Source organism: Haemaphysalis longicornis, unplaced genomic scaffold (genome assembly GCF_048455015.1).
Source record: "Haemaphysalis longicornis isolate Haplotype H1 unplaced genomic scaffold, Haemaphysalis longicornis Haplotype H1 scaffold_5, whole genome shotgun sequence".
NCBI classification, from domain to species: Eukaryota; Metazoa; Arthropoda; class Arachnida; order Ixodida; family Ixodidae; genus Haemaphysalis; species Haemaphysalis longicornis.
In genome coordinates, this window is record NW_027526385.1 from 147,907,013 (window position 1) to 147,924,867 (window position 17,855).

Genomic DNA, 17,855 nt, shown 5'->3' on the forward strand with positions numbered 1-17,855 from the left:
GACCAAGTGACGTTTGCGCCTTGAACGGAATCACAGCATTGGCTAAAATAGTTGAAAGTTCCGCAAAAACTAAGCACGCGGTGCCAAATACCTCCTGTATACGCAGCGGAGCATACCGCGCCGAGCGATGTTAGCAGCCCAGCGCGCACAGGCAACACTGGTCGGCCGCCGAGAGAACTGGTTCGAGAGTATTTTCCTCCTTTCCCGGCTGCTTATGGAAAATGGTGTATATAAGAAAGTTGATTCCACTCCTTGTTGGTGACTGGGAAAATGAATATTGAATTGCATTGCTACGAAACTGCGAAGCGTTGTATTTTTTTATACTGCCTCTTTATAAATGCTAGTTGATGACGTTAACCATTATTATAAGTTTGAAGACGGCGAACCTGCTTGGGACCCAACTGCCACTAAAGAAAAAACCCTAACGAAGAGAAATCTTTAAGGTAGTGACAGTAGTCTATTCCTTCATTGGGGGGTAATGGTGCTTCATGTCGAACGGGTGGGGTGGGGTTATCAGTCTCTACTATTAGATATAGCTTCCTAACAATGGCGTACGTGTATTTTAGTCGTCAAGAAAACCTTTGAGTACTGCAATCACCATACACCTTACCACTATCAGACCACTAATAGAATATGCTTCAATCATCTGGGATTCATAAACTTTAGTTAATACCAATGAGCTTGAGAGCATACAAAGAAAAGCCACGCAATTTTTTTATGGTTTATACAGCTGAAAAACGTCTCGTACGAGTCTTCTCAGCAGGGACTGTTTGTAAAGCCTTGTTGTACGACGTTATCATGATCGTGTAAAATGTTATACTTCCTGAATAACGATTGACTACACAATGACAAGGAAGCCTTCGTGCAGCCAGCCATTCACCAGCCATCACAATCAATTCGCCCGATGAAAGTCGCTCAATTTCTGTGTCTCATCATTTCTTCGTGCCTTATTGAATTCAGCGTGATGTATTCTTCTTCTGTAGATGTTGTGTGATCATATGCACTCGTACAGCGTTTTTTCTGTTCAAAGGGCTGCACCAATAGATGCGTATTTTTATGCTTGTATGTTATCCGTCTTTTTTCTCTCCCTGTTGTATCGCGCGCACCTACTCAGACACTTCCATCCACGCTAGCCGTAACGTGGAAATAAATAAAATTAAAACACAGTAAGGCTACTGAGTCAATCATTACTTGCCTTCGGTTTTCTTTGTAACTGATTCTTCGAACGTGTAACCGTCGCCACCGTAAGCGAGAAAAGATGTTGTGACGATGCTGTAGGCCTTGCCATCAACCACATCTTCGTATACCGGGACGCTGCAGTTTGCGCAAAGGATTTGAAGTGACACGACCCGGCAGCCGTTCGGAAAGCTGAAATTGTAGACAACGCGCGCACCTGAAAGATGAATAAACAAAAGTATCAGGATAAAGATCGTAAGAAATTCCTGTTTACTTTATTCAAATACATATTTATTGGTAATAAAGTGACAATTTTTATAGCGCTGCGTGCACAGTGTGCAGCACTTATACTCGTTATCCTGGTAATTCATGTGTTTTGTGGCTTTTACGGCGGAATTACCCTTGCCTTAGCAATAACCGACGCTGTACAAAAGGGCTACAGAGCAATCTTGCCCAATTTTGAATCTTTACTGCACGCCAAAATCTTGATAAACTAGAGGAGGAGGAATAACATTTATTTTTCTAAGGGAAAGGGAAGGGGAAAATGAGAGTGGGTGGTAGCCTCAGTCCAGGCCTCTTTCAGGCGCCCCAGCAGCCCTCGCCCGGGATATCAGGTACTCCTGATCCTCGAGCTGGAAGCTGGTCAGCCTGTGCTCCCACTGCTCCAATGTAGGTGATAGAATTGGGCTGCGATGGTTGACGCACTCCCATACGAGGTGATAGGTGGTGTTTGGTGTATTGTATGTTCTGCAGTTGTAGGGAGAAACAGTTGGTGAAATATGATGTAAAATTCCCATGTTGTAGTAAGTCTGTGTTTGGATTCGGCACCAGATTCAAGAGTCTTGTGTATAGAGCGATTGGTGAGGAGGAGAGTAAACACCAGAGTTCTTATGTTTACCCCACTAAAAAATCCCTGCGCAGCTCGGGTTAAACCCGAGATTGTGCCTCAAGAGTAGCAGAACGTTGTGCTTCAGTATTCTGCATCAAGAAAGTGTCGAGTCAAACGCCTCAACTCAAACGAATGCAGGGGACTGAAGCGTTAATACAAAGCCTCAGAGAGGCCTTGTTGTTTCCTCTCAGCTAGTAGTTTATAAAGCGCCAGAGGCCCAGTGGCACAGAAATATCTGTTATCAAAAAGTGTCGTCATACCTGAAAATTGCACTTGCGCATCAAGAAAGACTGGGAGTGCCCAAATTTTGGAGGTAGACTATAAGAATTTCAAAGTATATTGACTACCTAACAAATAGAACAGGTGCCCGTTAACTTCACTCAGAAAAAGTAAAAAAGAAACAAGCAAGAAACGTTGGCAAGGATGAAAACCGAAGTATTATAATTACAAACATCTGAAAATTGCCAGTATCCCCTGATGCATGCGCGATTAGGCGACAGTCCTTCAGTCATTCCTTTTTGGCGTAAAGCACACGTGGAGAACTCCGATATTATATTGCTTTGAATGCAGTCGGAAAGGGCTCTGCTGTTGCCCGTGAAGTTATTAATTGGTTAAGACGTATTTTTCATCATCACCATGAGGAGAATTTATTCAATTTTCAAGGTTTCCTGAACAGGTGTTGCAAAGTTGGAAAACAACATCATATAAATGGAGGTATAAATACAAGCTACAATGAAATACTTGTACGAAGCCGCGGAAAATAGTACAAAAATACAATACACTGGAAAAACAAGAATTCAGAAAGAGAGGCAGATTTTCTGCGTAAATTTTCTATAACTGTCATTAATGGGATTCGGGAGATCATAATTCATGCTCTGCCAAAGCATTACTTCTGCACTCAGTGTGAATGACTTGACCCCATATATACTCTAGTGCGACTACTGAGGAGGGTTGCGAAGCCGATGTCTGTCTGATTACGCCATTTATACCAGTCGCAGCAATTCGGATTCTGGATTTTGACTTTGACTCAAATTGCATGGGAGGAAGCTTGGCGTTTTAACCACCTTTTCTTAGGAAAGGTGCTTTAAAATGCTTTGGTAACCTCCTTAGTGCCATTTGTAAAGGGATTCGAATAAAACGAAACAAGTGCGCTTCAACTGGCAAAATAATACTTTGAATTTGTGCAACCGAGTTGTGCTGATAATTTCTGGGGCATGAACCATGCACTCCAGTCGCTTAGAGTTACATCAACCATAACGGGTTTACATGAACATCAGTTTCAATTGCAAAATTCTCAGCGCCGGTACACAGTATGACACGGAATAACGAAAAATGCTTAGTACAAAAAAAAAAGGTTCCGGGGTTAAAGAAAGTACTAGGACGTCCCACTAGACGATGTTCGCTCGAACAATGGGAATGCCACGAGTGCCAAGAAGAAACCTATACTTCCCTTCCTTCGCGCATTGGTCAATAGCGCCCACAACAGGCTGTCTCAAATATGAGGGTGGGCAGGTCACGTCTTGTCGGACCACCTGGGCTGCCGCCCACGCAAGTTTTGTGGGCGTGTCCCCGCCGCTCACGGACCACCAATATTGAGCCTGTTCGATTTTCCACTTCTGGCTACCCGGGGCTGCCCGCGGCCTGCCAGAGGGGAGAGCGGGTCATTCGTATTTTTTCGGGCAGCCCGCAACGTCACTTCCGGCGGCGCCAGAACGTCTTAGATTTTTCTGGGTCAGGAACCTCTCGCTCCCCGCAAGCTGCCAGAGCCGCCCGGGGGTTCGTGGTCTGGCTGTCGGCGAGCGACCGATCTGGCAGATAGCAGACGACGCTGCTAGCAGACGACAAAAGGAGAGCGGTACGGCCAGTTTCAAAATAAAATTGGGAATCTTTTTCAATATTTCAGGTTTGATGGTTTGGAGTTCGTTTATTTGATCTGAAAAATCACTCTCGCGCACATTTCAGTTGATTTTTCTCCTTAAACACCCGTTTCTTGAAAGAGAAGTGAAATGACATATGATTCGCTTTTAAACGGTCATTTGCGGTTCATCCTCTGGCAGACATGGAGGGCCTATTTCAGCCTGTGGGCGAGGATGGCGTTGCAATTCTAGATGAAGGCATGTCTGTGTTTATCACTTCATGTAAGGGGTTCCAAGCGAGTACATTGGTTGTCCGCGCGTCATGAATGAAAGTTTTTTTATTCCTCCGGAAATGAAAAATGCCCTCCCGCAGAACTCTGCGTCGTGGGCGCTGCCATGAAAGCCGGCGATCACGTCGATGAACACCATGGCCGCATTGTAGATCCCCTGGAGTACGATGGTTTGCAACTTCTTCCGATTGTAGTAAATCCCTTCGAACTCCGAGGGTCTAGAAATGCGGCACCCTCAAATCGCGCCAATCATGTCTAGCAGTCCTCCGCTTCCTCAACGAACGAGTGTGGAACGCCGCTTGTTTAGCTCCAATACTGCTCAGTCGGGCCAGAATATGTCGCTGATAGAAATAAACCAATCAGATGCCTCGGTAGACTGCGGCGTGAATAAATGACTGGCTCACGTCGAATTCGCGATCATGTACATAGTACACTGTGTACCGATGTACGACAGGGCAATCAGAACGGTCTTCTGGGCAGTCATTTCGGGCGTCCTCGCAGGCCTTCGGGTTAGAATTCGGAGTGTCGAAATTCGGCGACCAGGGCTGCCACTGTACGCCGCGACAGGCGAAACAGTCTCCCGAACTCGAACTACAGGTAGGTCGGCACAACGTTCTCCACGTAGAGGGGTATGCGGTGTCGTTCTTCCCGCTGGACCATCGCGAGGCTTCGCAATCGTACTCTTCATCTTCAAGATAACGACGGTCTTCAAATAACGCGTCGGGGAGAGCATCGAGCGCACCTCTTGCGTCGTCCAACATTTTGCCGCTGAAACTGTAGCATACGACGAAAAAAAACGTTGCTCCGCAGCGCTCGTCGCAGCTTGGATTTCTCGGTCCTGGCTTCCGGTGTATACAGATACGCTTGAACAACGTAATCATGACGCAACTTCCTGCACGAGAGCAAGCTTCTGGCAGCCCGCGAGCTGTCAGAACGCTCGCAAATCGAACAGGCCCGATGATGCCATCATCAAACCGGGAAAGGAGGGAGCGCCAGCATCTCGCCGCACCGCATGTTAGAAGCTTTCATTGAATAATAGGAGCGACGCCTTTGCGACGTTTCTGCGAATTGGTCTCGTGAGTCGTGAGCACATATTTAACGTGATGGTATTTATTGATAATTATGGCTGTCCCCGAACTGTGGCTCAAGTGGGTACACTCGCCAATAAAAACTCGTAAGTATAACACTCGGCACTTGAACTTCCAAATACCTTCATTTGCAATTCAAACCAAATGGGTACAAACGCGTAAGTACATGCAGTTACGAGTACATGTTACCGCGTTTGTACTGACTTGCAATAAATCTGCCCTATTTGCCTGCTTTTGCACACCACTATCAGCATTGTACTTGCATGGTAATTTGATCAATATGAGTGGAAAGTGGTGTATATACAAGTAAATGCGTTTATTTACGTCTGCATACGCAAACTTCAGAATGCCAAAAGGGGACAACCATCCACAGCCCTCCTGGCACATGGTATAAAACGCTTCGCCAGAAACCTTAGGTACTGGACCCTGGCAATTGAAATTTGTCAGTTGTACAAATGCAATCTCAATTTCTGACACTTCGTTCTTCCCTGTGTAGTTTCAATATTTTGGCAACTCCGTGAAGAATTTTTTACATCATCTCCACTACGGCAGAAAGAAATCCGGCTCACCTGAGACTTGCAGAAACTTTCCATCAAGGTCTGGCTCCCAAGTAAAATTGTTCACGCTGTACTCAAACATGGCTCGCAGATGTCGTCCAGTCATGTTCATAACGACTAAGTCACTGTCGTACGGCATGGCTTTAAGCAAGTCACCCAAGGTAACATTCTCTGAAAAAAGAGGATTTTGTACCTTCAGATTACAATTGCTTATCAACTTGAAAAACAAAACCACCAGCATCGCAAACTTGTGTGTGTTATTGTCTACGATTTTAATAACAATAAACTACAGCCAAGTTACCTCAAAATCACCAAACATTCCACTTGATATAAACGTATTAGGGGTGATGGAAGTCTAGTTGGAACATGCAGTGTGTTATGCCTTGCATCTTCCTCGGATATGCATACTTGATAAACTGTTGAAGTTGAATCGCTGGCGTCGCAATGCTCTACCCGAACGAATTAGATTTGCAATGCAGGTTCAGTATTATTGCGTCTCTGAAGATACCGGCCCCTTGCTTCTTCGCTTTTAATAAACCTGGTGAAAAATATGCGTACGAGAATCTTGCGGCGTCTGGAAGTGTCTGACGTTGGGTACATCAAAGAAGAAGGCCGGATGACACAAAGACGCCCACTTATGTATTTGCGTACGGAAGGGCCAATGACAGCTGTTGACAAAATGAATATTCTAGAGCTCTAAGTTGCTTCGATGTATACTGCCAAAATTTAAAACCACATGATCAGTTTTCTAAGCTAACATGTGTTAAGTTCAAAAAGAACAACGTTTTTCACCACACAGCACCAGTACTGCGTCAAATAAAATAAAATAATCAAGACGAATTCGCTTTCGACACACAATCTACTAACCATATTCCATCCATGCCAGAATACACTCAACTTTCTCTTTTGATTAAATTACTTTTTAATTCTTCGTTTCGTGTGCCAGTCTGTGTTCCAGATTCTCGACCATGGACGCCAGGTTATCATCTCCCAGGGTAACTAATCCATTAGCAATAAATATTAGTAAGCAATATTTAATATCGTTCCATCATTGAAAGGCGATGCACCATTGAGCTGCTGCATCAGCGGACGCAATAGTTTCGAACGTGGCTAGAGGTACTATAGACCTCTCTCAAACACAGAAAAAAAACACCCGGCGGCTGACCATGATGTGATGCGGCATCGTACGCACAGGTATATATTGAATATCGCCGCGCAAGCCATGCCGGTTGCTGCGTTATCTGTTTATCGTTACCACCATGATGCTGAACGGCAGTTGCTTCGCATGGATCGAGTGGAGGAATTTCTTAGAAATAAACACCAGGAAATAAACACCAGTTTGTAGAATCTCTAAAACGCTGTACCTTGCATAAATGCACGCACAAAACCCACGAAGCTCTCATTAGCAGATCGGTGTTACTTTGGCTCCTGAATGAAAGGTTTTTAAAGTGAAGCTTTATTTTCCTCACTAATGCCCTTGTAGGCCAGTACGCCCGGCACGAAAGCCAACCTCCTCCTCTGATGATGATGAATGAGCGCGGGTGAAGTGAAACAAAAAACTCTTTCCGTCGTCACAATATAGCCCGGCTCCCTCGCATAGTGAACGGGCGCCAATCTGACTGCTCCATTTCTCTGTCTGTAGGGTTTAACGCGCCGACGCAAGAAAGGCGATGAGGCGCGCCGTAGTGGAGGGCTGCGGATTAACGTGTGCCGAAATCTCGTACACACGGGCGTTTTCGCATTTCTCCTCCATCAGAAAAGCGGCCGCCGCGGCCGGGAATCGAACCCGCAACCTCGTGCTCAGCAGCACAACGCCTTAGCCACTGAACCACCGCGGCGGGTGACTGCTCCATTTCGACACGGTCGAAGCGAATGCCAGCAGCTGGTACCGATTCGCGCCGTGCACCCGAAACCCAAACTCTATGCCTACGGAGTGCACACCCGAATGTTGGTGTGGGTATTGTAGAAAAGTGGTGCGTACCTCCAGAGTAGATCATACGCGCAGTGCGGGATATGCCAACCAAAGAATTCATCACGAGAAATCTTCGCATGCAACCATCGTCGTCGTTAGACGGAGGGGTGCATGATTTTTGTTTTTGGGATCCAACTAAGGGTTGCTGCTCCTTTTTTTGCTATCTGTTTGTGCACTTTATGTTTTGCGAATGACGTAGTATTAAGCCCATACGATGGCGTAAAAGTTTGGAAACGAGATGCGTACCGACAGAAGATAGGAATCATTGAAATCTATGAGGGAGGGCGGCGTGTTCAATGGTGATAAAAGTAGAGCGCTCAAAGCCACAACAAAAGGCATTGCGTGTCTGATAGTGAAGTAAGCACCGGTCTTCCAAACAAAAAATTAAGCGTTTACCCCCAATGACGCAAAATATTCAAAAACGCATGACGATTTCAAGTGAACGTGATGTGTGCAAGGCTGTGGTTCAGTAGGAATATCGTATGTGACCTGAATAAATTAAAACGGAACGTCCGGAAGGGAGTAAATATACTTTTCTGGAAGTGGTGCAACATAGGATAAATGACTGGAGGTTGTTGGTGAAACAACCTTTTCATGCAATTGATGGTACTAAAAGTTTTGAAGCAAGCAATTGAGAATAACTGTTCTGAGTTTAAAAAATTCCCAGAGCCTACTGATGTTGTGCACAAAAGGTGGACAATATTTCAAGAAGTAAAATGAACGATACTATGGTGACATAGTCCAAGGCGAGATTTTGCCTGACGTTAATATGGTGCGGAAAAATACTGCGGGGAAATTTGTTCAAAATGGATATCACAGTCAAATTTAAATAACAAAAGCACAACACCCCAAGAAAACCTCCCCTTCCAATGAAGACGCATTCGGAAGATAAAGGGCCTGGGGCGCCACTCTGGCTGCATACCAAATTGCAGAAGAAACGTGTCTTTCGCCTGTTTAAATTCTTCGAAAGAGAGAGCAACAAGTAGACACGAGACAGATGGCGAATGTCGAATTCACCTTATCCTGGACCAACTTATCCTACAGCCAGTCTTGTTAGGTTTTGTAAATATTTCCTGCCTAAAAGTAAGTTATAGGCAAGTTTTGAATAACCTAAATATTCATGTCGTATAGACAAGTAGTTGAAGTTGCGAACAATCTGTTGGTTCCGTACATTGCTCTTGATGGTGCGCTTGTGCACTTTGTCTTGCTGTTTGAGAACCCGGGAGGCTACTTTATCAGGTGCTAAGCTTTACGGAACTCGTAACTAATTTTATGTTGAAGTGTTGGCATATGAACGAATTAGAAAAGTACAGAAGACACGAGTTGATTGATTGATTGATTGATTGTAGGGGTTTAACGCGCCGACGCAACGCAGGCGATGAGGCGCGCCGTAGTGGAGGGCTCCAGATTAATTTTGACCACCTGGGGATCTTTAACGTGCGCCGAAATCTCGTACACACGGGCGTTTTTGCTTTTCGCCTCCATCACAAAAGCGGCCGCCGCGGCTGGGAATCGAACCCGCGACCTTGTGCTCAGCAGCGCAACGCCTTAGCCACTGAGCCACCGCGGCGGGTCAGAAGACACGAGTCCGTCCTGTGTCTGATAACAGGTCCCAGTCATCTTAGTATTTTGACTGAAAGTAGTAAAGCATGTAATGCTTCTGATGTGCTGTGGACTTAGTACAGTCAGGGCCAAATGAAATGCGAATGCAATAATATGAATCAGAACGCGCAACATTAAAAAAATATTTTCGCGGAGATCCCATAATCGCTATTGTTCTATTTGGAAAGCCCTATTTACCAATTTTTTTGGCTGTAATAAGTCAGGCGTCAACTTAACTTGCGCAGAAAGAAATTGCGCTATTTGTGTGTTTTGGTTCATATTTTTTGCGTTCCCGTTTAGGTTTTCCGTCACTGTACTCTTGTGTCCCCATCGTGCGCGAATGTTATTGACTGTGTGACAGAAAGCTCCAAGAAATTCCCTTGAACGTGTAGCACTCCTATGATTTCATTTGGAGGAGACCTTGGTGACTTCTTCATCCGTTATCTTTAATAAGATCAGAGCATGCTCTCGGCTGTGTTGCACATGCGGAGTTACATCTTTCTGTCGACTGTGCCAATTGTAGTGCCGCCAGGACACCCTACTAATAAAATGGAAGCTTTTAGAACGAATTAAAATAAAATGGTCTGATAAAGAAAAAGAGCACTGGACGTTCGAAAAACGAAATGGAAAGAATGCCGCATTCCAACGAAGACTGAACAGTAGCAACACCGACTGGTAAAGAGGCGAAATAAAATTTATCAGACCTTAAAAGTTTTTTTATTTTATTTTTTTTATTTATTGAGATACCCTAAGGGCCGAAAAGGCATTACATAGGGGGGGATTACACATCAACCAAAAAATTGCATACAAGTCACATGTGTCAAATGATTGCAGGGTGAAAAGCCAGTACAAAACATAAATGGCGTACGAGAGAAAAGTACAACAGAATAGTACAAGAGAATATGGATACAGAACTATAACGGATGTTCATTTTCTAAAAACGCTAACAGAGCACTCTGGAACGAGGACAGCTCGGTTAGGTTTGCCACACTGGCAGGCAACAGATTCCACTCGGCAATACTAAGCGGTAATGGTGAATTTTGGTATTTATTAGTTTTCGCGAATATGGGCCTGACTTTATGCGCATGATCGATGCGTGCTGATACGTAAGTTGCTGGATGAACATGACTGCTTGAAGGCAATAAACCGTTGTGATAAAGAGCATGAAAAAATGATAAGCGACAGTATTTTCTTCGAATTGCGAGAGGCGGAAGTTTGAGGGACGCTTTTATTGCCGAAACACTGGTATAGCGGGAATATGATGAAAGAATAAACCGAGCAGCCTTGTTCTGTACTGACTCGAGTAAGGCTGTTAGATATTCCTGGTGCGGGTGCCATATAATAGAAGCGTACTCTAACGAAGGACGAATTAAAGAACAGTATGCGTGCAGTTTAGTTTCGGAGTTTGCAAGGTGTAAGCGTCGTTTTAGAAGGCCCAGTTTTTTAAAAGCTTTACCTGTTAGGTATTCTATATGAGTGTTCCAGGTCAAGTTCGAACTAAGAAATATACCCAGATACTTAAATGACAGCACTGACTCTATACGGGTATTCGAAATAGTGTACTGATTTGGGGTGAAATTAACAAATATCTTGCAGATGTAAACTCCCATCTGGCTGTAATTTCAAGCTTCAGGCGTTGAACGCTCTAAGCCTCCATCATGCATTGAGAAATAGCTGAGTTTGAATAATTCATAGGTTTTGAGAGCTTACTGTAGACTTCTTCTTTAGCAAAAATGCGCACCGATTGTACCAAGTAATAAATTATTCACGGACCGCTGCGCATGTGGCAATAGAGGTTAGGTTAAACTACACTGTCTGTAATAATAGTGATGTTTGTAACGTCCCTGCACTCAGTGTTCCGAGCGGCACATTGATGCCAAGGAACCACCAGTTAACTAATGTCACGGCGTAAAAACTGCGCTGAGACAAAAGCGTGTGTCATATTTTTAGATGCGACTGCATCTAATTCACTCGCCTTTGTCCCTCCATACGGCGTTGTTGTTGTCCGTCCACACCCCTCCCCCATTCTCCTTGCCGCGCGAGCTGCGCTCTCCGCCGCTCACCCCCTCTCCTCTCCGATAGCGAACACTCTCTCGCGAGGGGCATTAGATTGGATTCGATTGGGTTGGCTTGGATTGGCTTGGCTTGGATTGGATTGGATTGGATTTGGATTGGATTGGATGAAAGTGAATTGTGTTGTATTGTGTTGCGTCATAGCCGCGCCACGTTGCGTCATAGCCGCGGTCGTACCAGCACCAGGCAAAGAAATAAAGGATACATCATACGCGTTCCTCACATGTTTCACGCAATTAGAGAATCAACCCCACGGAAACACCAAGTGAAACCCCAAGATGCGTCGCATCTCCACAGGGTTCCCCTGACGGGAAGGTGGGGTAATTTTGTTCGATCGTTCCTTATGGACATAGTTGTAACGACGCTCCTGGTCTTTTATTGGCGCCAGGCGTTGTGGCCTTCACTCACGTATTCGAGCAAAGATACCCAGGATACCTTAGTAGTTTCCGCTGGGTTTTACCGTCATCGAAGACGTTCCTGTTGAGCCTTGCACATCTTTTTCGCATGGGTGTCCTAATCGTCAAAGAAAGGATTTTAAGCCATTATTCTGGCGCGTGTTCATGTGCTTTTTAAGCGTATGGGCGCCGAGGAGGGAAACTGCTACGGTTGCTGCTGCCGTTGCTGTTGTTGCTGCGGATACCAACGTGCCATAATTCGGTTGGTCAATCGAGTTTCTTATAATAGTACCTAAAGAGGAATCTAGCGCAGCGATCGTCCGCCGCGAAGGACGTAATGGGAAAAAGCGGTTTCGGATTGACACTATGGCTTGCGAAATGTACTATGGAATGAATCTTGCAGTCAGTTTCGTTTTCGTCGTGGCTTGCAAGCCTGTGTTGCGGGTACGTTGGGAAAATTGGTTCGGAAATGCGTTTGAATTTTAACTCAGTGTCGCATGTGCGCTGTTGTCGCCCTGAGTAAATATGTTCTATAACCAAACTTACGAGTGTGGTGGGTTGCAATCAATTCATTGCCAGCACAACGACTATGAAAACCCAAATTACGGTACTATATGCGGTGAATTGAGCTTCGAATATGTGTTGCAGGGTCGCTCGTGCGGCAGACCGTTCTAGTCGATCGCGGCTTAGGAAAATTTCCATTTGCTTGGGACGGCAAAGCATTTATTGCGAACGGCATTCTTACGGTGTAGACTTGCCGGACTGGCGGATGGCAGAAGCACAGCTAGGCGAATTGCCGATCAGTTTGCCGCGAGCTAGGTGAACGTCCTAAGGACAGGCTAAAATAACTTCTTTAAATGTAAAAACGCTTATGTTTTAGCAAGAAAATCTTAATAATAACAGCAACCGGTGCCGAGACATTCGCAAATCGAGTTTTAGGAAGTCCTGGTGCCGATGTAATCGGCAGGAAATGGCTGACGTGCTCCGCAAACCACCATAGTTTCGCGTTCGTTTTTTACCTAAACGCGCCATTTTATTTTGTTGAGCACTGTTTTTAGGAAATACCTCTGTTTTGCTCAGTGTAATTTATAAAGTGCTAACGGCGCAATACATGTTTTATCGCAGAAAAAGGCAACTTGCGCGTTTACCTTAACGAGCCATTTCGTTTTGTTCAGCACTGCTATTACGAAATAACTCTCTTGTGCGCAGTGTAATTTTTAAAGCGCCAACTGCGCAATGCATGTTTTTCGCTGAAAAAATGGAATATGCGCAGGCGCAGCAGCGTTCTGATCCCATGCAATCCTGTCCTCCTTCTACCATCGTTCCCCAAAGTTCTTCAATATATACCAGTTGGAAAACTCCGCTTCGAAATGCGGTGCGGGACCCCCTGCTTACACGGAGCTATAGGGCAAGTGTACTCGCGCGGCACCTAGGGCATAAGAACGTGACTTTGGTGAACATTTGCCCAATACCAGAGCTTCATAAAATTAAGCTTGCTTTACAAAGTAAAAAAAAAAGAATGAGGTAACATTGATTTATGTTTCCACAGCGTACCTTTTAATGACTTACGCATGCGGCCAGAAGCCCTTGAGTAATACTTCAATTTAATGCCGGAAGACGACCCGTTAGTCAACTTTCTCCATGCTTCCTTCTGTTCGCCCCAACACAAGGGGGCCGTCAGGAGACTGGCTTTTGATATATGTGGTCTATGGGGAATTTCGCAACTGATATACTGAGTAACTGATCGTTCCCATCGAAGCGCAAGCGCCCGGTCGGAGTTAGCGTTCACAATAGCGCCAGTTTTTTTTCCAGGTATATTGTTACGCGTTGACAGGACTAATAAGAGGAGCGATGGCTAGTGGAGAAGCAATAAATTTACAATGAGGTTCCTTCGTCGCAGTCGGCGTGGGTACCCTGGAGGTATGTGCCAGCGTCCACTGCTTCTTTCCGTAACATTTTCCCCTCGTCCAAGGCGACCGCCCCAGTCGGCATTACAGTACTTGTCTGGGTGCAACAATTATGCGATGAGATGGGAATATACACTGAAGTTTTTTCCGCCAAGGATGATGTTGAGTTTGATGAACGTTGGTCACGAACAGCTGTGCCCGCCGACGCAATGAAGGAATGTCGGAAGCCTGGACACACGCCGGAACAGCGTAGGGGAACGGCGTCGTGGTCTTGTCAGGTCGCGGGTGATAACGTCTCATCTGGTTTGTACGGGTAATTGCCTGGGGACACGGGGATGGGCGCGTCCATGGTTCATCGTGGCTGGGGCGGCCGACGCGATCCAAGAGCTTTGAGGTGATCTCTTCAGGAGCCGAAAGGGGGCGAAGGTGGGCAACCAGTATGGGGATGAATACCGCACTCCCTCCCTCCGCCTGCTCCCCCAAATATGTTATGTGTCCACAGGACTAGTAAGAGGAGCGATTATTAGTGGTGAAGCAATGTATGTACAATAAAAATGAATCTATTTACAATGCCGCCATGACAGCTCTAGCTGCATCACTGCCACCCAGTGCTTCGTCGTCATCGGCGCGGGTTCCCTGGAACTATGGACCATTGTGCACCGCTTTTTTCCGCAGCAGTAATATTGTATGAAATTCTGTTGTTTTATCTGAACTCCAGAATGCTCCTCGCCGCCATCGGAGCTGCAAGCAAGGAGAACCTAGTATCCACTGCCTGAATTGTCCGCGAACTTTTGAAGTCCCCGTAGGCTTTGTCTGATAGCTTTTCAGTTTTGTTACGGCCCTCCGGCTGACAAAGTGGCTGTGTGTGCTTTCATTGACTTTTCAAGGGTTTTACTCGGAGTAGTTCTAAAGTTGAACGTTTTTCTCACTATTGAAGGCGCATAAGTTTCGACGGACACTCAAAAAACTATACGAAATGCACCAGACATGGCAACGTCGGACTGGTTTTCCTAGTCAGCATTCACATGGCTGGCAGGCCACGCCTTCTCTGTGGTTGCCTGACGTAATATAAATGGTTGTCCGGATCATATACGTCACACATTGCCAACTCTAGTCTGCTTAAAGTCACGTTATTTGTTGTAACTTATTGATTATAATGTTTAACACGCTGGTGCTACACACGTGATGAGACGCGCCTAGTGGAGGGCTCCGGATTCATTTTGAACCCCTGATCATCTTTAACTGGCGCCAAAATCTCGAACGCACGGGCGTTTTCGCTTTTCATCTCTATTAAAAAGCCGCCGCCAGGCCGGGAATCAAACTCATGTCCCACTTTTTGTTACTGCTGTCAAATGGCCGTTTTTATAACCGTGAAAAAAGGCAAAAAATTCAAGCGACTTCAGCGCCGGGAAGTCCCAGTGAATTTGAAACAAGCGCAGCTTGGCGCGAGGCATGGTTTAAAAGTGTTTTCTAGGGAGACAAATAGCTATTTTGGGTGTTTGCAAGTCAGCAATAACAGCGCGTAAAAAGAACGTCCCGTATTTTGTTTCTACGAGCGGCAACAAAATAGCAGTTTTTGGTTTTGCATGAAAGGAACACAAGAGGGCAGTACATGCCTCTCCATTACTAAGAACCCAACTCATTGCACTTGCCCACGCGGTTCCTAGTAAGCTGGAGGGTGACGTAATCGATTTAAGAGGAAAAAACACAGGAAACGCTATTATTTATTTCTGTATTGGTTGAGATCTAGCACGCCGCAAATAAGTTAATCGGCGGCGAAATTGCGCTCTGCCAATATCAGGCGTAGCGTTGCTGTGGCCTTACCACACCATAAAATCGATGTCGACGGCCGTCTTTTTGGTGGTCACGCCGGAAAGTCGTAACTTAGCAACATACGCAGCGTGGCGGCGTCGACAGCAAACTCAACAAACAGCTATAACGCAACAAACATCTTGTAAGTTGATATTGAAGCATACAGCACAAATATGTTACTAGAAGCGATTGCAAGTGATAAATGAACACGGGAGAAAGAGAAGGTGATTGTGATCAGATGTCACTGCCCCAAGTCAAGGAGAGGCCAATCTACTGAATTTTACGGGTGTACCGAACGAAAGACGCAAGTCTGAGCATTAAGAGGGAGAAGCTGTTCGGTCTCGGAGGCAGCAAGACGGCCACCTTCGTGGTGTAGGCCCGAGGACCATTGCCGGCTTTCACGCCCGAGCCATTGCCTGGGCTGTCAACGAGACGACGGCCAACGATGAGACGACAAGAAGCTGTTGAGCGCGTTGGAGTGATCGGGGTTCCGGTGGCGGGGAGCGCGAGCAGCGATGCCTCGCTGTGGACCAGGCCTAAGCTCTTCACGCCCGCCGCTAGCCATCGGTCACCATCACTTCCCCGGCCAGTGGTGCAACGCTTCTTCAAGTAACAACTGTAAGCTCCTCCATTGCCCGTCCCTACTCATCGTCCACTACCGAGAAGTAGCCCTGCGTTTCATCACTGCACGACGGTCTCGCCTCTACGGCCGTCGCAAGTGCTTTTTAACTGTGTCCACTCTCGCCCGCCCCTGGGTGCGTTTCTGCGTCTACTCTGTGCGTGTGCTTAAGTGTCCATTCCGCTGTGTACGTATCTCACGATAATATATTTGGTGTGTGTGTGCGTGTTTTCCGAAAACGTAGTCGGGATTCGTGACTCGCTACGCGTTTCGGCCCAGCATTCATTAGAGTGATGTTCTTTACTTGATACACACCTTTCTATTGCGTTTGGATCAACGTTACTTGATCACCTTGTGCTGTAGACGTCAACTTTAACCTTAAAAGATGTGTTTTTTTTGTCAGCCTCAGCTGCCATTTTGGTTTTTAGGCTTTGTTGGAAGTGTTGCAATATTTTTATACGCAACACCGTAAAAGTTCGTTAATTTAAACTCGGTTATTCAAACTGAAGCCTTGGCTCCGGCACATCCATTCATATTTCGATGCGGGTAAACTCTTGATATTTCGAACGCGTCGGTATTCGAACAGTTAATTCGAATTGGGATCCCCTGGTTTCCACCACTCCTTGAAGAAGTCGGCTCAGAGGGATTACAGTAAAGCCTGCGTATTTCAAACACGGATGTATTGAATTATGGCCTGTATGAAACCCGTGTAATTCTGAGAAAAATACATGCATTTTAAACTCTTTATATCAAAGCGATGTTTCCCACGACGAATTTATTGAACTCCCCCGCGTCGGATTTTTCGCTGTCATACATCGGCGCGCAGTGGGGCAGGGGTGTGGCTTGCGACTCCCGCGTGAGCTCGAGCGGTGTCTCCACAGACCAGCAGACCAGCTCCACGCATGCATGCCGTTGGCGCCGAAAGCGCCACAATGGACGCTGCGTTCAGCGGTGTCACCGAACTTCAAGTTCGCGCCACTCGCTGCCCGCACTTGCTCGGTTTGCTGAGTTACCCGTTATTCGCTTGTATCCATGCTTGTCTCCACGCCAGTTTACCCGAAAACAAACTACCACCCTCAGACTTATACAAACGAATACGTACCGTTACCCCAAAATCTTCAGCCGCATATACCCAGACACTAATACGGACCAATGTCCAAGATGCAAGATTGATAAAGCCACACTCCCACACATAATCTGGGCTTGCCCGAAGCCACTACCGACTTTCATCAAGAGTCATCCCGACTGGGAGACAGCTCTGCGCAGCAACGACCCGGAGATCCAACTGCGGCTGGTCCGCCTGGCTCTGGACGCGCCGGCACCGGAGGCCCGCCCTCACAAGGGCACCGGGGTGTCGGGGCGTGCGGGACCGGGGGGACTTGGCTGCTCTCACACGGGTCGCTGATGTGAGGGAGCTTAGCAACATAGGCACCGGCTGAGGCCCACCGCTGAGACTCCAACGTTTTGGCTTGTGGGCCTCCCGCAAGGGGCAAGGGGCTCAACAGAATAAAAGTTTCTCTCTCTCTCTCTCTCTCTCTCTACACTGTCGAACACGCCGAAGACTCCGCACCACTTCCGAGCACGAGCGAAGCCGTCGCTGTCGTGGCCCTGCTACGGCG

At 46.4% G+C, this 17,855-nt stretch overlaps 1 protein-coding gene across 1 annotated transcript in view; it reads right to left on the reverse strand.

Moving 5' to 3' along the window:
• LOC144139926 (protein 5NUC-like) overlaps positions 1–17,855 on the reverse strand; it is an 81,683-nt gene that overhangs the window by 4,636 nt on the left and 59,192 nt on the right. The window contains exons 7-8 of the mRNA XM_077672151.1: positions 5,869–6,027; positions 1,196–1,393 (exon numbers count right to left, since the gene is read on the reverse strand). Of these exons, the coding sequence (XP_077528277.1) occupies positions 1,196–1,393; positions 5,869–6,027 (357 nt within the window). The remainder of the gene's footprint in view (positions 1–1,195; positions 1,394–5,868; positions 6,028–17,855) is intronic.